Source organism: Octopus bimaculoides, chromosome Z, assembly GCF_046866305.1.
Source record: "Octopus bimaculoides isolate indiv1 chromosome Z, ASM4686630v1, whole genome shotgun sequence".
Taxonomy (NCBI): Eukaryota; Metazoa; Mollusca; class Cephalopoda; order Octopoda; family Octopodidae; genus Octopus; species Octopus bimaculoides.
In genome coordinates this window covers 4,840,579-4,859,927 of record NC_142944.1, presented here as the reverse complement: position 1 = coordinate 4,859,927, position 19,349 = coordinate 4,840,579, and the positions used below count along the sequence as shown (strand labels likewise).

Genomic DNA, 19,349 nt, shown 5'->3' with positions numbered 1-19,349 from the left:
CTCAAGCCAGGTGGCTCATTTCCATCGCGCTCTTCATCCGACAAAGTGGCTATCCTGTGCAGGTCCAGCACGTGACGCGGCATTCCATCCACAGATACACTGTTTCTGGAATTGACCGCTGTCACTGTTCCCCTGCCCCATTGTGATGTGCAGCGTGCCTTCGGCGGCTTGACCCAAACTTCCTCCCCTACTTTCACGCCGGCGGGTCCCTTCTCTTCCTCGCAGAACTCCGGCGTCTTACTGGGATGCCTCCATTCATATTTGAACACCGTTCTGTGCGGCACAGACTCTTCCGCTTGTCTGGATCGGGGAGACATGTTGTACCAGTAGACCGCTTCCAGGGGCGAAATGTGCCCCCTTTCAGCCATGGCCTTGATCGTCCGATGGTGCCTCTCAACGATTCCGTTGCCACTTGGCCTATACGCCACTCTAAATAATCGTCGCACCTTCCACCGGTCAAGCATCTCTCCCAACGCTTCCGAACGAAACGCCGCCCTGTTGTCCATTAGCAGTTCTTCCACGGGACCCCTCTCCAAGAATATCCCGTTCAGAATGTGGGCAATCTCATCGGCAATGCCTGTCCTCAGCTCCCTCCAAATGGCCAGCCGGCCTGGCCCGCAGTCGACCATGCTGAGATACATTTCCTGACGGTAGTGCGTCACATCCACAGCTAGTCTCCTCCAGTTGCGCTCTACTGAGAGGTTCCCTTGCTCATACCCACCTGGGGCGGGGTCAATGGACTGGCATCTGTCATATTTCGCGACCACTTTCTTGACGTTTCTCCTAGTGACGTCAGCATCAATCATTTTCGCCAGATACAGGGTCCTATCCACCCCCAAGTGGTGCATAGCATGTAGCTCCTTCAGTTCGGAGTCACCCAGCCGACACGCTGCTGCTATCCCTTTCCTTGCTTCCTCCGGTTCCTCCAGCCACGCCCTTTTCACCCTGGTCAGTGCGTCCGCCCTGTTTCTTTCCGAAGGCACGAAAACCACATTCAGCTTCAGTCCGAACTCGGCGATCAGCTCTCCCAGAACTCCTAGGCGGCGTTTCACCAACATTTCCGCGGCACCTTTCGTCCGGACTCTCTTCTCGCTGGTAATTACTGTTCCTACCCAGCCGACCACGGTGGCCGAATCCGTCCGGATCTCGATCGAGCGCAGCCCCCATCTCAGGGCCAAGTTCACCCCTTTCAGCACCGCATCTAGTTCAGCGACATTGATGTGGTTGAAGTCGTCCGCTTTCCGTAGCCAGGCCACATCCTCCACCTCAGCACCTTCGATCTCCAACACAACTCCTATCCCTATACTGCTAGCATCACACCAAACCGTCCCGCACTCCGTCTTGGGCACATACCAGTTTCCTCTGACCGGGTCTTCTGCTCTCGTTCTCTCCAGGATTTCCCGCATCATCACCACCGTCGCCTCTCCCACCTTGTCACTCCAACTCTCCCCCTCTGCTCGTCTCTTGGTGTAACTGCATGCAATGCGCAACCAACCAGCGATCGGATAGTGTCCAATCAACTTCCCACAAACCGAGAACAACTCTCTCCTGCTGAGGCTGGAACTCAGCTCTGGGATCTCGTTTCCTCCCCGGAACACCAGCTTGCCCGATCTGTCTTTTTGTAGCTTCAGCCCCAGCGCAGCTCCCCCCACCATCGACTCAGGCGGCTTCGCAATCAGCCCAAACCTCTCCAGGTGTCTCACTACCTCGGTGGCTGGCACTACAGTCTCGTCAACCAAAATGTCATCGATGTAGGAACTGGTGGCCTTCCTTATCCTCTCCTCTTTCCCTAGGATGGACTTGAGCACCATCGCCATAATTTTCGGAGCAGAATTCAGCCCGAAACCGAGCCTGGTTAAGCAGTACGTCCGGCCCTTGTACTGCACCAGCTGGTATCGCCACAGCTTGTCACTCACACGGAGCTGCAAACATGCTGACTTCAAGTCGACGATCGTCGCTGCCTCGGTCGACTGTCTCCACACACGTAACGTCTCACCGCAAACGTCCGTTGCCTCGCCTCCCTGGTGGCGCGATATATGGTCGTTCAGCTCCCTAAAGTCCAGCACCGGTTTGACTTTTCCTTTCGTCGGCTGCACCACCGCCATCAGAGGCAGCACTCCACTCACCACCTCTTTCCACGGGACAAGGACTCCTTCCTTGATCCATCTCTCTATCTCCTCGTCGAACTTGACACCGGCGTGACCTTTCAACATATGCTGGTAGCAGCTCACTCTGTTCTTTAGTAGTGGGGTCTCGTCCTTCCATCGCCACTCTATCGTCCACCTCCGACCATCAAACGCTGCCTGAAAATCTTTGTCTTCGATGGTGTAAGCGGCGCTGTCCCCGATGGGGCTCTGCTCTCCCTGGCGGTCCCGACTCACGGCACACGATGCCCCCACGCTTCCAAACGTGACCTCATCTCCTGCAATTCTAACGCCACCAAGACGGTTGATGGCGTCCATACCCAACACGACATCAACATAGTCGATCACAATCACCCGTAGCCTCAGCGCCGCGCTCGGTAACGCTATCTCCAGACTGGAGCTGCCCCTGCAACAGATCTCTCTACCGTCAACCGCCTGGACGCTACTCGTCCCATCCCATTTCTTTGCCACCCTTGGCGTCACGAGGGTAGTCGTGCAACCCGTGTCAACAAGGGCCTTGAACTTCTTCCCCTCGGCCTCGACTTCGACCACGGGCAGCGCCTCCACAAACGCCTCTACTTGGTTGCGGGGAAAGTTTGAGAGGCAGCAACTTCCCCACGGTCGTTTCCCTGGTCCCAATCACGGGCGATGTGCCCAGTCTTCCTGCATTGATAGCAGACAGGCCCCGATTCGGCGCATTCCCTTGCCATGTGCGGCCCCTGACATTTGAAACACCGGCCCGAGAATGGCCGCTGTTGTGGCTCGGTAGGCTTCCTCACGCCTTTCTCAGGCTGTCGTCTGTCGGAATGCGCCTCCATCGCCGCCATTGCTATCGGCTTCCATCCGACGTACTGTGTTAACACGCGAGCTTGCGCTACTAGCTCGCTGAGTGCCATCTTCCTCCCACCAGGCAACTGCTGCAATCGAATCCCTACGTCGTCGGGAAATCCATTCACAAATGCCAGCCGCGCCGCTCTGTCCAGGCCTTCTCCCGTAAACCCAGCCAGCGTGGCCAGTCTACGCACTTCCGCCGCGTACTCATCCACCTGTTCTCCCCCCCATCTAATAGTTCCTAGTTTGACGAAGGCAGCCTAATCGCTCTCCGTATACGCTTCTCTCAACCTCCGTTCGATGTTCTCCGCATTTAACCTCTCTTCCTCGTCCATTTCTAAATACAGGGTCAGGGCGCTCCCTTCCAAGTATAGTGCCATGAGACTCGCCACATCACTTAGTCCTTGTAGCTTGGCAACGAGCCTAATTTTTCGCATCCAAGCCATCACATCTCCTTCGCCATTAAAAGGCCTGATCACATCGCTGGCGATTCTAATCTTGGCTGCCATCACGGCGAATTTCTACACGTGGTGCTGAAATAGCTTGTGGTGTATGCGTGTGAGTAGATGTAAATGCTTACCTCGGTTTTCCTTTCGTCAACTGCGAGTCTGTCTTGCGGTATCCAATCCTTGAAGCTTGCCCCGACCCAAAGAACACTAGGAATAGCAGCTGCTTCTCCCAAACCTAGACCGTCGCTTAACACGTCTTGTCCTGACCACGACCCTGTTCGAAAAAGGCACGAATCCCGATCGAGGCTTTTTCCTCTGCCCTTTTTCCTCTTCCGGTCAACTCGCCCTTCCGGTCAACTCACCCTTCCGGTCAACTTGCGCTTCCGGTCAACGCGCCCTTCTGGTCAGCCTCCCCAGACACTGACGTCATACCACAAAATAAACCTGGAGAAAGCTTTTGATAGTCTCTCACTCTGTTATCTGGTGGTTTGTAAAGAAATTAGGTGTAGCTGAATTGTTTGTTAGAGCTGTAAAAGCCATGAATAGGGATGCTGTCAGGTAGATGAATGTTGGTCATATGTACAGTGATGAATTAAGTGTAGAAGTAAGAGTTCACCAGGGATCAGTTCTTAGTCCCTTCTTATTCATCATAGTCCTCCAGGCCATAACAGAAGAATTTAAGACTGGATGCTTGTAGGAACTATTTACTATATGCTGATGACCTTGCTCTTATTGAAGAATCTGTAGCAGAACAGGAAAAGAAATTTTAGGTATAGAAGCAAAACCTGGAATCAGAGGGTCTTAAAGTTAACCTAGCAAAGACTTAAAGTTGTGAATAAGACTGTCTTCCCATCAGATAAAAGGCCCTGCTCAAAATGCAATGAAGACATTGGAAAGAATTTCATTTGATAAGAAGTGCAGTAGAATCACAGCTCAGTTAACAGAGAAAGTAGTCTTTGTATGTGGCAGATGTGTATGAACAATAAGCACAGGAATTAGATTTTCTCAAAAGCCCAGGAGGCTTCTTAGCTGTAAATAGTTTCTGTTATGGAAGAGGGTGTTTTGAAAGTATGATTGCTAGAATCAGTATAGGACAGAGAAAGACCAGAGAGCTTAATAACTCTGTTGGCAACAAAAGGGCTCTATTTCAGATTGAAAAGCAGATGGTATGATGCTTGTGTACAAATGGCTGTGCTCCATGGTTATGAGACTTGGGGTCTGAATGCAGAAGACATGTCAAGACTGACAAGGAATGTGAAACTCTGAGTAATAGTTTTTGTGATGTCTTTGCAGCTTTATTAATAATGTATGTATATATATATATGTGTGTGTGTGTGTGTGTGTGTATATATATATATATATATATATATATATATATATATATATATATATATATATATATTTATTTATTTATTTATTTATGTGTTTCAGCCAAGTGGCTGCGGTCATGCTGGTGCACCACCGTGAGATATATATATATATATATATATATATATATATATATATATATATATCATCATCATCATCATCATCGTTTAATGTCCGCTTTCCATGCTAGCATGGATTGGAAGATTTGACTGAGGACTGGTGAAACCGGATGGCAACACCAGGCTCCAACTGATTTGGCAGAGTTTCTACAGCTGGATGCCCTTCCTAACACCAACCACTCAAAGAGTGTAGAGGGTGCTTTTACGTGTCACCCGCATGAAGGCCAGTCAGGTGGTACTGGCAACGGCCACGCTCAAAATGGTGTATTTTATGTGCCACCCGCACAAGAGCCAGTCCAGGGGCACTGGCAACGATCTCGCTCGAAAATCCTTACACGTGTCACGGGCACAAGTGCCAGAAAGGCGATGCTGGGCACAGGTGCCATCCCGATTTCACTTTTGCTTGCCCCAATAAGTCTTTGCAAGCTGAGTTTCATGTCCATTGAGGGAAACGACATTGGCATAGGTGCCAGTCGTCGAATTTAGTTCGATTTCAATTTCCCTTGCCTCAAAAAGTCTTCGCAAGCAGAGTTTAGTGTCCAATGTAGGAAAGGTACGCATAAGTGGGCTGGCTACACCCCTGGCAGAGGCCTTGGATTTAGGTCTCACTTGGCTTGCCAGGTCTTCTCATGCACAGCCCATTTCCAAAGGTCTCGGTCCGTAGTCATCGCCTCGGTGAGGCCCAATGTTCGAAGGTCTTGCCTCACCACCTCAGCCCAGGTCTTCCTGGGCCTACCTCTTCCACGGGTTCCCTCAACTGTTAGGGTGTGGCACTTTTTCACGCAGCTATCCTCATCCATTCTCACCACATGTCCATACCAGCACAATCGTCTCTCTTGCACACCACAACTGATGCTTCTTATGTTCAGCTTTTCTCTCAAGATACTTACACTCTGTCGGGTATGCACACTGACATTACACATCCAGTGGAGCATACTGGCTTCATTCCTTGCGAGCTTACGTATGTCCTCAGCAGTTACAGCCCATGTTTCACTGCCATGTAGCATGGCTGTTCGTACACATGCGTCATACAGTCTGCCTTTTACTCTGAGTGAGAGTCCCTTTGTCGCCAGCAGAGGTAAGAGCTCTCTGAACCTTGCCCAGGCTATTCTTATTCTAGCAGCTACACTTTCAGCGCACCCACCCCCACTACTAACTTGGTCACCCAGATAGCAGAAGCTATCAACTACCTCTAGTTTTTCTCCCTGGAATGAGACTGAAGTTGTTTTCTGTTTGTTTACAGTGTCTATTGCACCTGAACATCTGCCACATACAAAAACTAACTTCCTAGTTAACCTGCCTTTGATATTGCTGCACCTCTTATGTGTCCATAGCTTGCACTGGATACATCTTGTAGAGTTACTACCTACTCCTTTTCTACATACTGAGTAGGGCCATCTACCTGAAGGGGTTTGTGTTTTATCTGCCTTCCTACTTATTAGGATTTTGGTTTTAGTTAGGTTGACTCTAAGGCCCTTCAATTCTAGTCCTTGCTTCCACACCTGAAACTTCTCTTCTAGTTCTGATAGTGACTCAGCAATTAGTGCAAGGTCATCAGCATAGAGGAGCTCCCAGGAGCAACCTGTCTTGAATTCCTCTGTGGTCGCCTGGAGGACTATGATAAATTGGAGGGGGCTGAGGTCGGAACCTTGGTGGACCCCTACCTCTACCCGGAATTCATTACTGTACTCATTTCCAACCCTCACCTTACTGACAGCATCTCTGTACATGGCTTGCACAGCTCTCACTAACCATTCTTCTATCCCAAGTTTCCTCATTGACCACTAGATAAGGGATTGGGGACCCTGTCAAAGGCTTTCTCCATGTCAACGAAAGCCAGGTACAGAGGTTTATCCTTGGCTAGGTATTTCTCCTGCAGCTGTCTTACTAGAAATATGGCATCGGTGGTGCTTTTACCTGGCACGAACCCAAACTGTATCTCATCTAAATTGATTCGCTCCCTAATTAGTTGGGCTATGACACTCTCTGTAACTTTCATTACCTGATCTAACAGCTTGATGCCTCTGTAATTATTTGTATCTAAAGCGTCACCTTTGCCTTTGTAGCAGTTGACTATGGTGCTGCTACACCAGTCATTGGGTATGACTCCTTCGTGTATCATCTGGTTCGTAATACGGGTGACTAGGCTATAGCCGACACTGCCAGATATTTTGAGCATCTCTGCAGTGATTCCTGATGGGCCGGGGGCTTTCCCTGTCTTCATACTCTTAATTGCTTTATCTACCATGGTACTGTCAGCTCGGATAGCTGGTCCCTCTGTTGGGTCGACATACGGCAGACTCTCTTTGAGGCTACTAGGTGGACTGCTAATGTGCTAGAAGAAGATCACATGTCATGTGTTGACACATGACATGTGATCTTCTAGCACATTAGCAGTCCACCTCGTGGCTTCCTTTATATATATTTTCATATATACATATACAATAATCCTTTGAGATCTCAGATATTTTTCTGAATTTCCCTGATTCTTTTAATGTGCTTGTTCCCTGGTATTAAATTGATATTAATTAATATCCAATTTTTTACCCTATTGTTTAATTTAATTATATATATATATATATATATATATATATATATATATATATATATATATATATATATATAAGTAAAGTTACTCATCACATCAGAGTGGCTGTTCCATGTTACTACTAGTTTAACCCCAGGCAGATCTTCTGCCATATATGTATATATGTATATATAAATTTATATATAAATTTATATATATATATGTATCATCATCATCGTCATCATTTAACGTCTGCTTTCCATGCTAGCATGGGTTGGACGACTTGACTGAGAGCTGGCAAGCCAGAAGGCTGCACCAGGCTCCAATCTGATCTGGCAAAGTTTCTACAGCTGGATGTCCTTCTTAACACCAACCACTCCGAGAGTGTAGTGGATGCTTTTTATGTGCCACCAGCATGAGGGCCAGCCAGGCGGTACTGGTATTGGCCATGCTTGAAGGGTGCCTTTTACATGCCACCAGCATGGGAGCCAGTCAGCTGGCACTGGCATCAACCATGCTCGAATGGTGCTTTTTATGTGCCACTGGCATGAGGAGTCAGTCAGGCAGCACTGGCAACGACCATGCTCACATGGTGCTTTTAACATGACACCAGCATGGGTGCCAATTTGGCAGTACTGTCATCGGCCATGACAACTATTTCACTTGCCTCAACAGGTCTTCACAATCACAGTTTATTGCCCAATGATTGAAAGGTACTTTTAAAGGGGCCAGTTATGCTGCACTGGCATAGGCCACAGTTATGGTCTCACTTGGCTTGCCGTATCTTCTCAAGCACAGCTTATCTCCAAAGGTCTCAGTCACTTGTTATCGCTGTCATCGAGTCAGTGAGGCCCAAATAAATATATATAAAAATATATATATACATATATATATGTATGTATGTATTTGTATGTATGAATGATGGCGTCTGTGCACTCAGACAAATTAATACTGTACACTTGTAGCTCTACTGGTGACTAATGAGCCCATTATCGCAGACCAAGGTTTACCCACTGATATTATGTTTTAAAGCTGTTCACTTAAATCCTGCATGAAAAATTCATTTTCTGATTTTGAAGATATCCTCTCCTTCCTTTATTTGATTCTTCCATTGCTGGTAATGACAAGCATTGCTTTTCCATGCTTTCAACAAAGACTTTATTCATTCTTTAAATCGTGGTCTTGGTTTCTGATGGAGGCACTTTCTATTAACTAGTTTACCCTACAACATCTGCTTAGGGATCCTTCAATCATTCTTCTGATTAAGGTGTCCAATTTAAACAGTGTTTGTGCACCGTCACCGCAATACTCAGGATATCAGCTCTCCTCAATGCCTCTGTGTCTGAAGTCTACAAAGACCAGTCAACATTCAGAATATTTCAGACATCTCTGATGGAAGCATTCAAGGACCCATACATGATACCTGTAAAGGGTCCATGTCTCACATCAATAAAGGAAAGATGTTGGCACGTATGTACATTACACAGCAACTTATGATCATCTTGTGATGTCATGTCAGGACCAGACACAAGACTCAAAAGCCTTTAAGGAATCAGTTGCCTTAAAAATATGTCATCATCCAAGCAACAAGAATGGCTGCGTGTGCTACTCAGGTAGACAAATTTGTCTTCCACTTTCAGTACTCTACCTTAAACTAAGGTAGATGGTTCCACATATAAGTTTCCTGCACAGAATGGAACATTACAACAACTTTGTCAATGCTGTATCTAAATGCCTTGCAAAATGGAGAAATAGGATCTAAGAGAATTTGCATATTTTCACCTGAATGAGTAACTAAGTTGCAATCATCCACATAAAGGAGGTAAAGAATAAGAGTTTGAAACACTTTCGAATTGGCAGTAAATCAATGCAGGTTGAAGAGATGACCAGAAGTTTGTTACAAGTGTCCCAAAAGAGCAATCCATAATAAAAGCATAAATGAAAATAACAGTAAAATACAAGGAAAAAGGAGTTGAGGTAAGGAATGTCACTTTGATTGACAGCATTCTCTACAAAATGGATCTGACCACACCACCACGGATATTGACCCAAGCCTCCACCATAATCATCATCATCATCGTTTAACGTCTGCTTTCCATGCTAGCATGGGTTGGACGATTTGACTGAGGACTGGCAAGCCAGAAGGCTGCACCAGGCTCCAATGAAATTGTTTAATTGTGATCTGGACAATCAAGTTTGCTGAATATTTTACGTGGGGAAGCATCTTCAATAGAAGGGGTTGTAAGTTGAATCTGGGTAAAGCATCTGGTAAAAACGGAATTTTCACTGAGGTCTTATGCTTTGGCAGTTGTGGTATCACACAGAATCTTCATGAGCTTACTAGTGTAGTCTGCTGGGATGGTGCTGTTCCCAACGACTAGAAAGATGCAATTATCCTTATACTCTATAAAGGAAATAAAGAGTAGGCAATTATGATCTCGAGGTGAGTAAGAAGGCACCGTGACATGGATGTGACATGTGATGTTGGGAAAGTTGTTTTTATGGTCCTGGAGTTTTCAGAGAAAGCAAGACAAGAAGGTGGAATTTTCCCTGTCCCTACATATGAAGGAATGCATGTGTTGAATTTTCTTCACTTAAGTCATTGGCTCTCATGTCTGTGAAATTTCTCATATGTCATAAGATAGTGTAATTATAGCTCTATGGACCACAACTTTGAGAGGCAGGATACTCTCAAGAGGCACTTGTTAGAATTTTGGGGGTTACCAGCTGGAGTGTGGAGTAAAGACTGTGTGGGTGAATATTTGCATCTGTTGTAACATGCAATGCTGGAAGTAATAATATCTAAGTGTCAGTAGCTAACCTTCACATTATGATATTTATTTCTCAGGTAATTTATTCTAATTAACGTCAAGAATCTCTTAACAATATTAGAGGAAACCTCTAGATTAAAGAGAGGATTAAACCAGATTATCGTTCTCTCTCTCAGTCCCTTTGTGTTTGGGTCAGGGTCTGATGGATGCTCCTTATGCACTTACTTATTAGCAAAGTCATTCCTCTCTTGTGCATTGTTATAGTAGAGTGCAGCGCAACCACACTGTCTGCCAATAGATTCTTCTGCTGCTAACTTTTGACAGGGTTTTTAATTATAGCAGGGGAAGTTGTTGGAGAGTTTTTCAACATGAATAATTTTCTCATTGAGTTTTCTATAGAGTTAGTACTTGCGTGTCTCAACAAGTAATACTGAGGTCTGAAAACACTTCAGGTTCGTTCTCATCAGACAACATAGCAAATTCAATTGGAGAATTTATTTATAACCCAGAAGAAGGTACTACTTTTCCTTCATATTTTCAAAGATACAAAGAAATCTTCAAAGAAGAATGTAAAAATTGGAATGATGAGAAGACGGTGTGACTACTTTTAAGAAAGTTATCCCCCTGCCAAACTCGAAAAATACTGTAACTATATTCTGCCAAAGAAACCAGGTGATATTTGTTTTGATCAAGCAGTTTGTTATTGAGAATTTTCAGTGAAAGAAGTTCCCTGTTCAATACTCATTGGCAATGTTTAAATTTAGTTAAAAAAGATGAAGATTTCTTCACCTATGATGGGGTTATTAACAGAGAGTGTGAAAATTCAAACTAAATGAATTAACTATGAATTTGTTCAAATGTCTAATTTTTGTTCAAGGTTGAACAGCAAAAAAGATGCTGAAATACATTCCTGTACATTCACAAAATTAGAACAGGAGCAAAAATTAACTCTACAGGCAGTGGCTGAAGAATGCCAGGCAATTATAAATTTAAGACATGACATGGATAAAACTGAAAAAAAAATTGCTCTCAGACACATGTGTATTGTCCTGAAATGGATAAGAAAAAAGAAAAATGAATGTCTAGGCCAAATCCATGCTATGGTTGTGGAGGTTTACATTTCAAAAGTGTAGCGGATAACAGCTAGCTTTTGGCCACCATTTGTATCCCGTTGTGTCTACTACTCTGTTTGGCTGGTATTGGCACAATTTGTCTCTTACTTGATTGCACCAACTGCCGCATATAACTAAGATCACGTGGGACAACCTGTTCACAACCCTGTTTGAACCTACAGTTCCTTATAAAAACTCACTTTCTCCTCCTTTCAAGGTCTTTCGGTTTCAGACCATTTTAGGTCTAGCCACTGACCATACAGACACAGCCAGTTCCAATGACAACAACACCACAGCAGCCACATTGAGACTTACCAATTTCGTCCAACAGCATTACAGTAACCTCCATCTTTGTCACCACCATCATCTTCTTAATGTCGTCAGCATCATCTCTCTACATACACAGCTCAGCAAGCAATTGTCCCAGGTTCCAACACTTCTCTGTTTGTGAATTACTTGACCATGGATCAACAGCAAATATACAACCTGCAAGAACTCCTGTACCAAGTGACCCAGGCAGCAGCATCACAGCCATGACTTCACATACATGTACCTGCAAACGGCTCAGCATCATGGCCGCAACTTCTTTATACAATATTTCAACTACTGTGTACAATTTACTATGAACTGGTATTCTCTTCCTTGTGTATATGAACTTATTTCTCACTTCAATGGCTATAGACTCTTTCACTGTCTCCTTTATTGCCATTGTTATATGTTCTTAACACACACATACACCTATGCTTACATGCATACATACATTTGTTCTCATGATGGCCTGTCTATTGTTCTGTACACATGATGTGCACACAGACATACATGTTATTATATCAATAAATTTTCTCTTAATCATTGTACACGGTTGTGTCTCTTCCCACTGGAACTTACATGTACCATTCAATTCATATTTATTGTATCGACCGTGAGATGCACTAAAGAGCTATTCTCATTGCATCACACAGTCTTAACAAAAGTAACTGTCCTTTTAAAAATTGTAAATGTTTTGATTGTGGAAAAATTGGACATAAAAGGTTACAGTGTATAGTGAAACAAAAAAGGGTCAAACAAAAAAAAATTTCTAGAAAGAATGTATGGCTAAAAAAAATTCTAAGCAAGGCCATTCCATCCTCGTTAATTATATAATTCATTTCATTCATTCGTTTATGTTTTATGTCACCACTTTGTGTTGTCTGTCCTTGTGCTGTCCCTCTGTGTTGGGTCCTCAGTGGCCAATAAAAAAAATTGAGCATTTTGTAGTCTCATGAAGTATGTCGTGTGAACACATTGATTAAACCTCCACTGCATAATTTAAATATATATCCAACATGTGGCAGGATATAAAATTATTAATCTTGTGTTAGGAACATGAATAAACATGAAATTTTGATGGAGGGTTTTATTTTAGAACACTTTTATTTTGTTTCAAAGAAATAGGAACAGTCTCAGGTGGGTTGGTTTCATAAGGGTCAATTAAATCTAGAACTAATAAGCAAACTAACAACACACATCATCATCATCATTATCATCATCATCATTTAACGTCCCTCTTCCATGCTGGCATGGGTCGGATGGATTGATAAGAGCTTGCCAGTTAGAAGACTACCCCAGGCTACTGTGTCCGTTTTAGCATAGTTTTTATGGCTGGATGCCCTTCCTCATACCAACCACCCTGCAGAGTGGACTCAGTGCGTTTTACATGGTAACAGTACAGTCGAGGTCAGTTTTGGCATGGTCTTTACAGCTGGATGTCATTCCAAATGTCAACCACATCACAATGTGGACTGAGTGCTTTTAACGTGACATCAGCACTGGCAGGGTCACCAAATAACTTGCAAGACTAGGAATTTTGAGAAGGAAAGGGGTATTGGAGAAGTGGGGATTTGTGTTAGAGTGTGACAGAGAAGTAGAGGGGCAGAAGCAGGTGTCTTGTTATAGAGGAGGTACATCGTTACTTGGCCAGAGAGAGAGAGAGAGAGAGAGAAAGAGGGAAGAAAAAGAGAGGGAGAGAAACACAGAGAGAGGCACAAGAAAGAGGACTGAAACAGGTGTGCTGATGTAAAGGAGATACTTGGTTACCCAATCAGAGGGAAGAGAAGGAGAGAGAGAGAGAGAGAGAGAGAGGAGGGGGATCAAGAATGAAGGCAGAAACAGGTATGCTGTTGTAGAGGAGATACATGGCTACCCAGACAGAGGGAAGAGCAAGGGAGAGAGAGAGAGAGCAGGAGAGAGATGGTGGTAAAATGTCAGGGTATACTCACAAGAAACGGAGTTCAGAGCATAGAGGGGATGGTAGAGGAAGAGAGAGAGAGAGATAAATGGAGGGAGGTGGGAAGAAGAAAAAAAAGAAAAAACACAATGAAAATATACCACCAAAACCAAGTGGTAACAGTTGCTGCTTGAAGATCATGGTGACATGGAACTCAAGCTGCAATGATCCAAACCATTTTGTTACAAACTTCTTAACTGCACATCTGTGATTGAGCCTTTATACACGTGTGTGTGTGTGTGTGCGTGCGTGTGCGTGTGCGTGCGTGTGTGTGTGTGTGTGTGTATGCATATATGTGTGTGTGTAATCTCATTCAAATTTTCTTCTACTCTATTCATTTCTACAGGTGGGCTAACTGCTGTAATCTGGACAGATTTTGTGCAGACATTCATCATGATCATTGGTGCCTTTATCTTGATGATTATGAGTAAGTTATTTCACAACCTTCTTACATATATTAAGCTAATATTTCTATTTTCAACGTGGAAGGTGTTTATAAGCCATTTAAGAAACACACAAAAACCGTTAGATTCACTTCGACATTTAAATTTAATTTGCCAAGATATTTTGGCAAATTAGATTTAAATGTTGAAGTGAATCTAACGGTTTTTGTGTGTTTCTTAAATGGCTTATAAACACCTTCCACGCTGCAATTGTTTTCGTTCCAGCACACGATCTCAGATCAGGTCACTTGCTATGCAAGTACATCTCCGTAATTTCTATTTTCATAATATGATAATGCTTTCTTAATTGAAAAATTTTATTGTTGAACTTTTATGAATGTGCTCAGTATAATAAAGTAAAACCATTTGAGGAATGTGGTTTGAGAACGGGAAGGTGTCCACAAACAAAGAAGTATTTTTATATATAATGTGGATTGCAACTCCAGGGTTAGGTTTCTCTCTCTCTCTCTCTCTCACACACACACACACACACACACACACATAATCATATTTTTAGGTTTTTGTATGGAAAAAAGATCATTTAGCTACATTAAGTACAGTACTTAGTAAATCACCTAGTTAACCAATTCTGAGACACCTATTGAAACGGTCAAGTGTTTCACTTAGTAATTTAACTGAACCAACAAACAATGAATATAGTTTTAGAGAGCCATTAAGCTTATTTCAGATATTCAGAATTCTGCTATACATCATATAAAAATATCTCTTGCTAAGTTCATCTCTACAGAATTTTTATAGAACTTATAGCCAGCACTGATTCTGTTATGACGTTAAATTTGCAAGATGTCTGATGTAAACATCTCCGATATGGAACATTGTAACAAAATTATTGCTGCCTATAATTTCTATAGATAATCTGTAGAGATAACCTTAAGAAGGGATGTGATAGCACTGCTAACACAGTAGAACATGGTGTTGACTTATAAAAACGTTTAATATACTTTATAAGTATATTATGGTTGCAAAAATAAAATACAGTATCCCTACAAGTCATTAATATAAAAATATATTATTTAATTTATTACTAAGCTGACAAATGTACTAAATGCAAATCAGGATGTCTCTTAAATATAATATCCAGATAAGCTATTGCTATATATATATATACATACATACATACATACATACATATATATATATATATATATATATATATATATATATATATATATATATATATATATATACATATATATATATATATATATATATATATATATATATATATATATATATATATACCTGAGTAAGCAGTTAAATGCGAAACAAGGTGGAAAAAATAGTACTCAAATACCAGAGGTAGAGTAATATGCTTTATTAAAAAGCAGCAAAAATATCTCAAAAACTGTTACTCAGAGTATCACGTTCCCGTTTTGCCTGTAACAACTAATTTGTATAAGCACACACCAGGAGATTTTTATAATAATATGATTTTAAACCGCAATTTGTTATTTCGTGCAACTCGTTATTAATTAAAAGTTATTGTAGGACAGAGAGACAGAAACAGGTGTCTTGCTGTAGAGGAGGTACAAGGTTACCCAGCTGGAGAGAGAGAGAGAGAGAGAGAGAGAGAGAGAGAGAGAGAGAGAGAGAGAGAGAGAAGAGAGCAGATAAAGTAAACTGCATGACAAATGTGAGGTTGGAAGAAAGATAAAAGAAAAAAGTTTTATTAAAATGTTCAAACCTGTTCTGAACGGAAATAAGAACAATAATATAACAACCAGTTAATAATGTTGATTAAAAAATGTCTTTAACATACGAATATAAACAAATTACAGAATTCTCCCACCAATTGAAATAAAAACGACTGAACCCAACTGAGTTTGCTTACTCATAAAATCATTACATGTAAACTGCAAGCTAATTGATCAAAATAAAGGCAGGATCTATATCAGTAATATCAGTGTGCCCAGCAAACTGTAATGTTTAAGTTGCATGCAGATTGGTCAAAATCATATTCTAAAAATTCAGCTTTTTGGAGCCTTCTAAGAGGTACAAAAAGGAAGAAGTCAGTTGTTTTATTATAGTTGTCAAGAACTCTACTGTTGGTTAAATACATTTTGAAATCTGATGATTACTACGAATGTATGAAAGCATTAATTGAACTTTATGAACATTACAAAATATATTTTTTTATGTTTAACACACTTCAACATTGTAAAAAAATTCTTTTTTAAAATACAATAATAAAAAAATGTAAAAACCATACCCTGATTTAACTTTATTCAACTGATATATATATATATATATATATATTAAAAAAAATAACGTCGACCACTAACGTGGACAATTAATGCGCTAGAAATAGACACATCTTGTGTCTATTAAGGTCTTAATAGACACAAGATGTGATCTATTTCTAGCGCATTAATTGTCCACGTTAGTGGTCGACGTTATTTTTTAAATTGTACCTTAATCCCCTGCGATTGCAGATAATATTTTTGAATCTCTTTGATTCTTTAGATGTGCTGGCCTCCTGATAATTAATCGATATTAATTAATATATGATTAATTAACAGATTTTATAATATATATATATATATATATATATATATATATATATATATATATATATATATATATATATATATATGTATATATATATATATATACATACATATACATTTATATATACTGGGTCATCCCATAAATAGTGCGTTTTTTTCAATTGCATGAACTAAAAGTCAGAGTGGGATGGGATCAACTACCTGCACCGACTTGCTACAAAAGCAGGTAGTAATTTTTCTTTGTACTTATTCTTAGTGAAAGTTTTCAAGAGTTCAGTTCGATTTTAACAGTTATTTTTTCAAAGCTATAATGAAAGTGGCAAAGGAGCAAATTTGGCATATTTTGCTTTATGAGTTCAATAAAGGCAAAACACAATTGAAAGTGCGAAGAATATTGATACAGTATATGGGGATCGGACAAGTGTAAGCCAGTGTCAACGGTGATTCCAGAAATTCCAAGCCGGAAACTACAGCCTAGAAGACAAGCCTGGAAGATCTGTAGAGCTCGACAAGGAGGTCCTGCAGACCCTGGTGGAACAAAATTCTATCATAATTGTTGAGGAACTAGCAGAGAAGCTTGGATTTGGCCATTCAACCATTTATCGACACCAGCACTAGAAAAAAAATGACATCTTTGGTTTCAAGACGAAAGGTGATCTTCCATCAGGATAATGATGAGCCACATACAGCGAGGGTGACATTCCAAAAACTGGAGCAGTTTGTATGGGGAAATGATAACCCACTCACCATATTCACCAGACATTGCCCCATCTGATTATCATTTTTTCTGCAGTCCCCATACGATGTACCCAGTGTAAGCTATGGTCACATAAAAGGTACTGCAATATCAAAGGAAGATTAACTGGGAAGACAGTTTTTGTGTATGGCAGATGCACAGGGGCAATAAACACTGAAGATGTACAGAAAACAGATTCCATCACATGCCATGAGGGAAAAACTAGAAGTAGCTAATAGCTTCTGCTATCTAGACAACCAAGTCTGTAGTCGGTTGGATGCTCTGAGAGTGTAGCAGCTAGAATAAGAATAGCCAGGGCAAAGTTCAGGGAGCTCCTACCTCTGCTGGCAACTAAGGGTCTCTCACTCAGGATGAAAGGTAAACTGTATGATGCATGTGTGTGAACTGCCATGCTACATGGCAGTGGAACATGGGCCATAACTGCTGAGGACATGCGCAGGCTTGAAAGAAATGAAGCTAGTATGATCTGCTGAATGTTTAATGTTAGTGTGCACACACGACGCAGTGTAAGTGCCCTGAGAGAAAAGTTGGGCATAAGAAGCATCAGATGTGATGTGCAAGAGAGACAACTGCACTGGTATGGTTGTGTGTTATGCATGGATGAGGATAGCTGTGTGAGGAAGTGCCACACCCTAACTGTGGAAGGAACCTGTAGAAGAGGTAGACCCAGGAAGACATGGTATGAGGTGGTGAAGCATGACCTTCAAATGTTGGGCCTCACAGAGGCAATGACAGGAGATTGAGACCTTTGGAGAAATTATATCTGTAATATAATATGTGGCAATTATTCAGTTGTCATAATAAGATTCTGAGTTTCAGATGTCAAGGCAGAAAACTACTCCAACATCCAAAACTCAGAGTCTTATTATGACAACCGAATAATTGTCACATATTACAGATAAATTCCTCTATTTACATTATATCGAGGTCTCGTTCATTCTTTTGTTGTCTTACCATTACTTTTAATATATATATATATATATACATATATATATATATATATATATATATATATATATATATATATATATATATATATATATATATATATATATATATATATATCCGTATGTATGTGTATATATATATATACATACATATATATATATATATATATATATATATATATATATATATATATATATATATATATATATATATGTATATATATATATATCTGTATGTATGTGTGTATATATATGTATATATATATAATATTAGGGATAAAAATCCAAATTTACAGGTAAAAACTCAATTAAATTCAATTTATTAAAAATTAAAATTAAATTAAGTTTCACAGTATAAAATTCATATATATATATAGTTTTAGGGAAAAGAACCAAGGTTCATGAACTCATCGATGAAAATCCACTATTTATTATAACATATATACATATATATATATTACAGATAAATTCCTCTATTTACATTATATTGAGGTCTCGTTCATTCTTTTGTTGTCTTACCATTACTTTTAATATATATATATATATATATACATATACATATATATATATATATATATATACACATATATATATATATATATATATATATATATATATATATATATATATATATATATGTATATATATGTATGTATGTATGTATGTATGTATGTATGTATGTATGTATGTGTGTATGTATGTAAGGGTGTTTTATGTTTCAAGCAAAGCTCTTCTTCAGAAACAGGAGAAAGAGAAAAGTCCAAGAGAAAAGGATGACAGAGGAAAAAAATCGCTTGTCCTTCTGTTCGACTTTGTAGTATCTCATTCGCAGAATTCTTTCTATCATCGGATTACATTACCTTATTCATTCAGAGTATGCCTTTTCTGCACCTTAATTATATATATATATATATATATAATCATAAATATATAGGGATTGACAGTAACCTGCTTCTCCAACATACTGAGAATTCAGAAATAGCAGTCAAAGAACTACTGATTTCAAAACTACAAATTATTACTCCAGATTGATAGCGATATTTTTGATACACACAGAACAAAAAACAATAGAGAAGAGTAAAAAACA

At 40.7% G+C, this 19,349-nt stretch overlaps 1 protein-coding gene across 1 annotated transcript in view; it reads left to right on the top strand.

The window, feature by feature from the left end:
• Positions 1-19,349, top strand: part of LOC106870460 (sodium/mannose cotransporter SLC5A10) — a 94,471-nt gene that overhangs the window by 48,006 nt on the left and 27,116 nt on the right. The window contains exon 7 of the mRNA XM_014916561.3: positions 13,934-14,014. Coding sequence (XP_014772047.1) covers positions 13,934-14,014 — 81 coding nt within the window. The remainder of the gene's footprint in view (positions 1-13,933; positions 14,015-19,349) is intronic.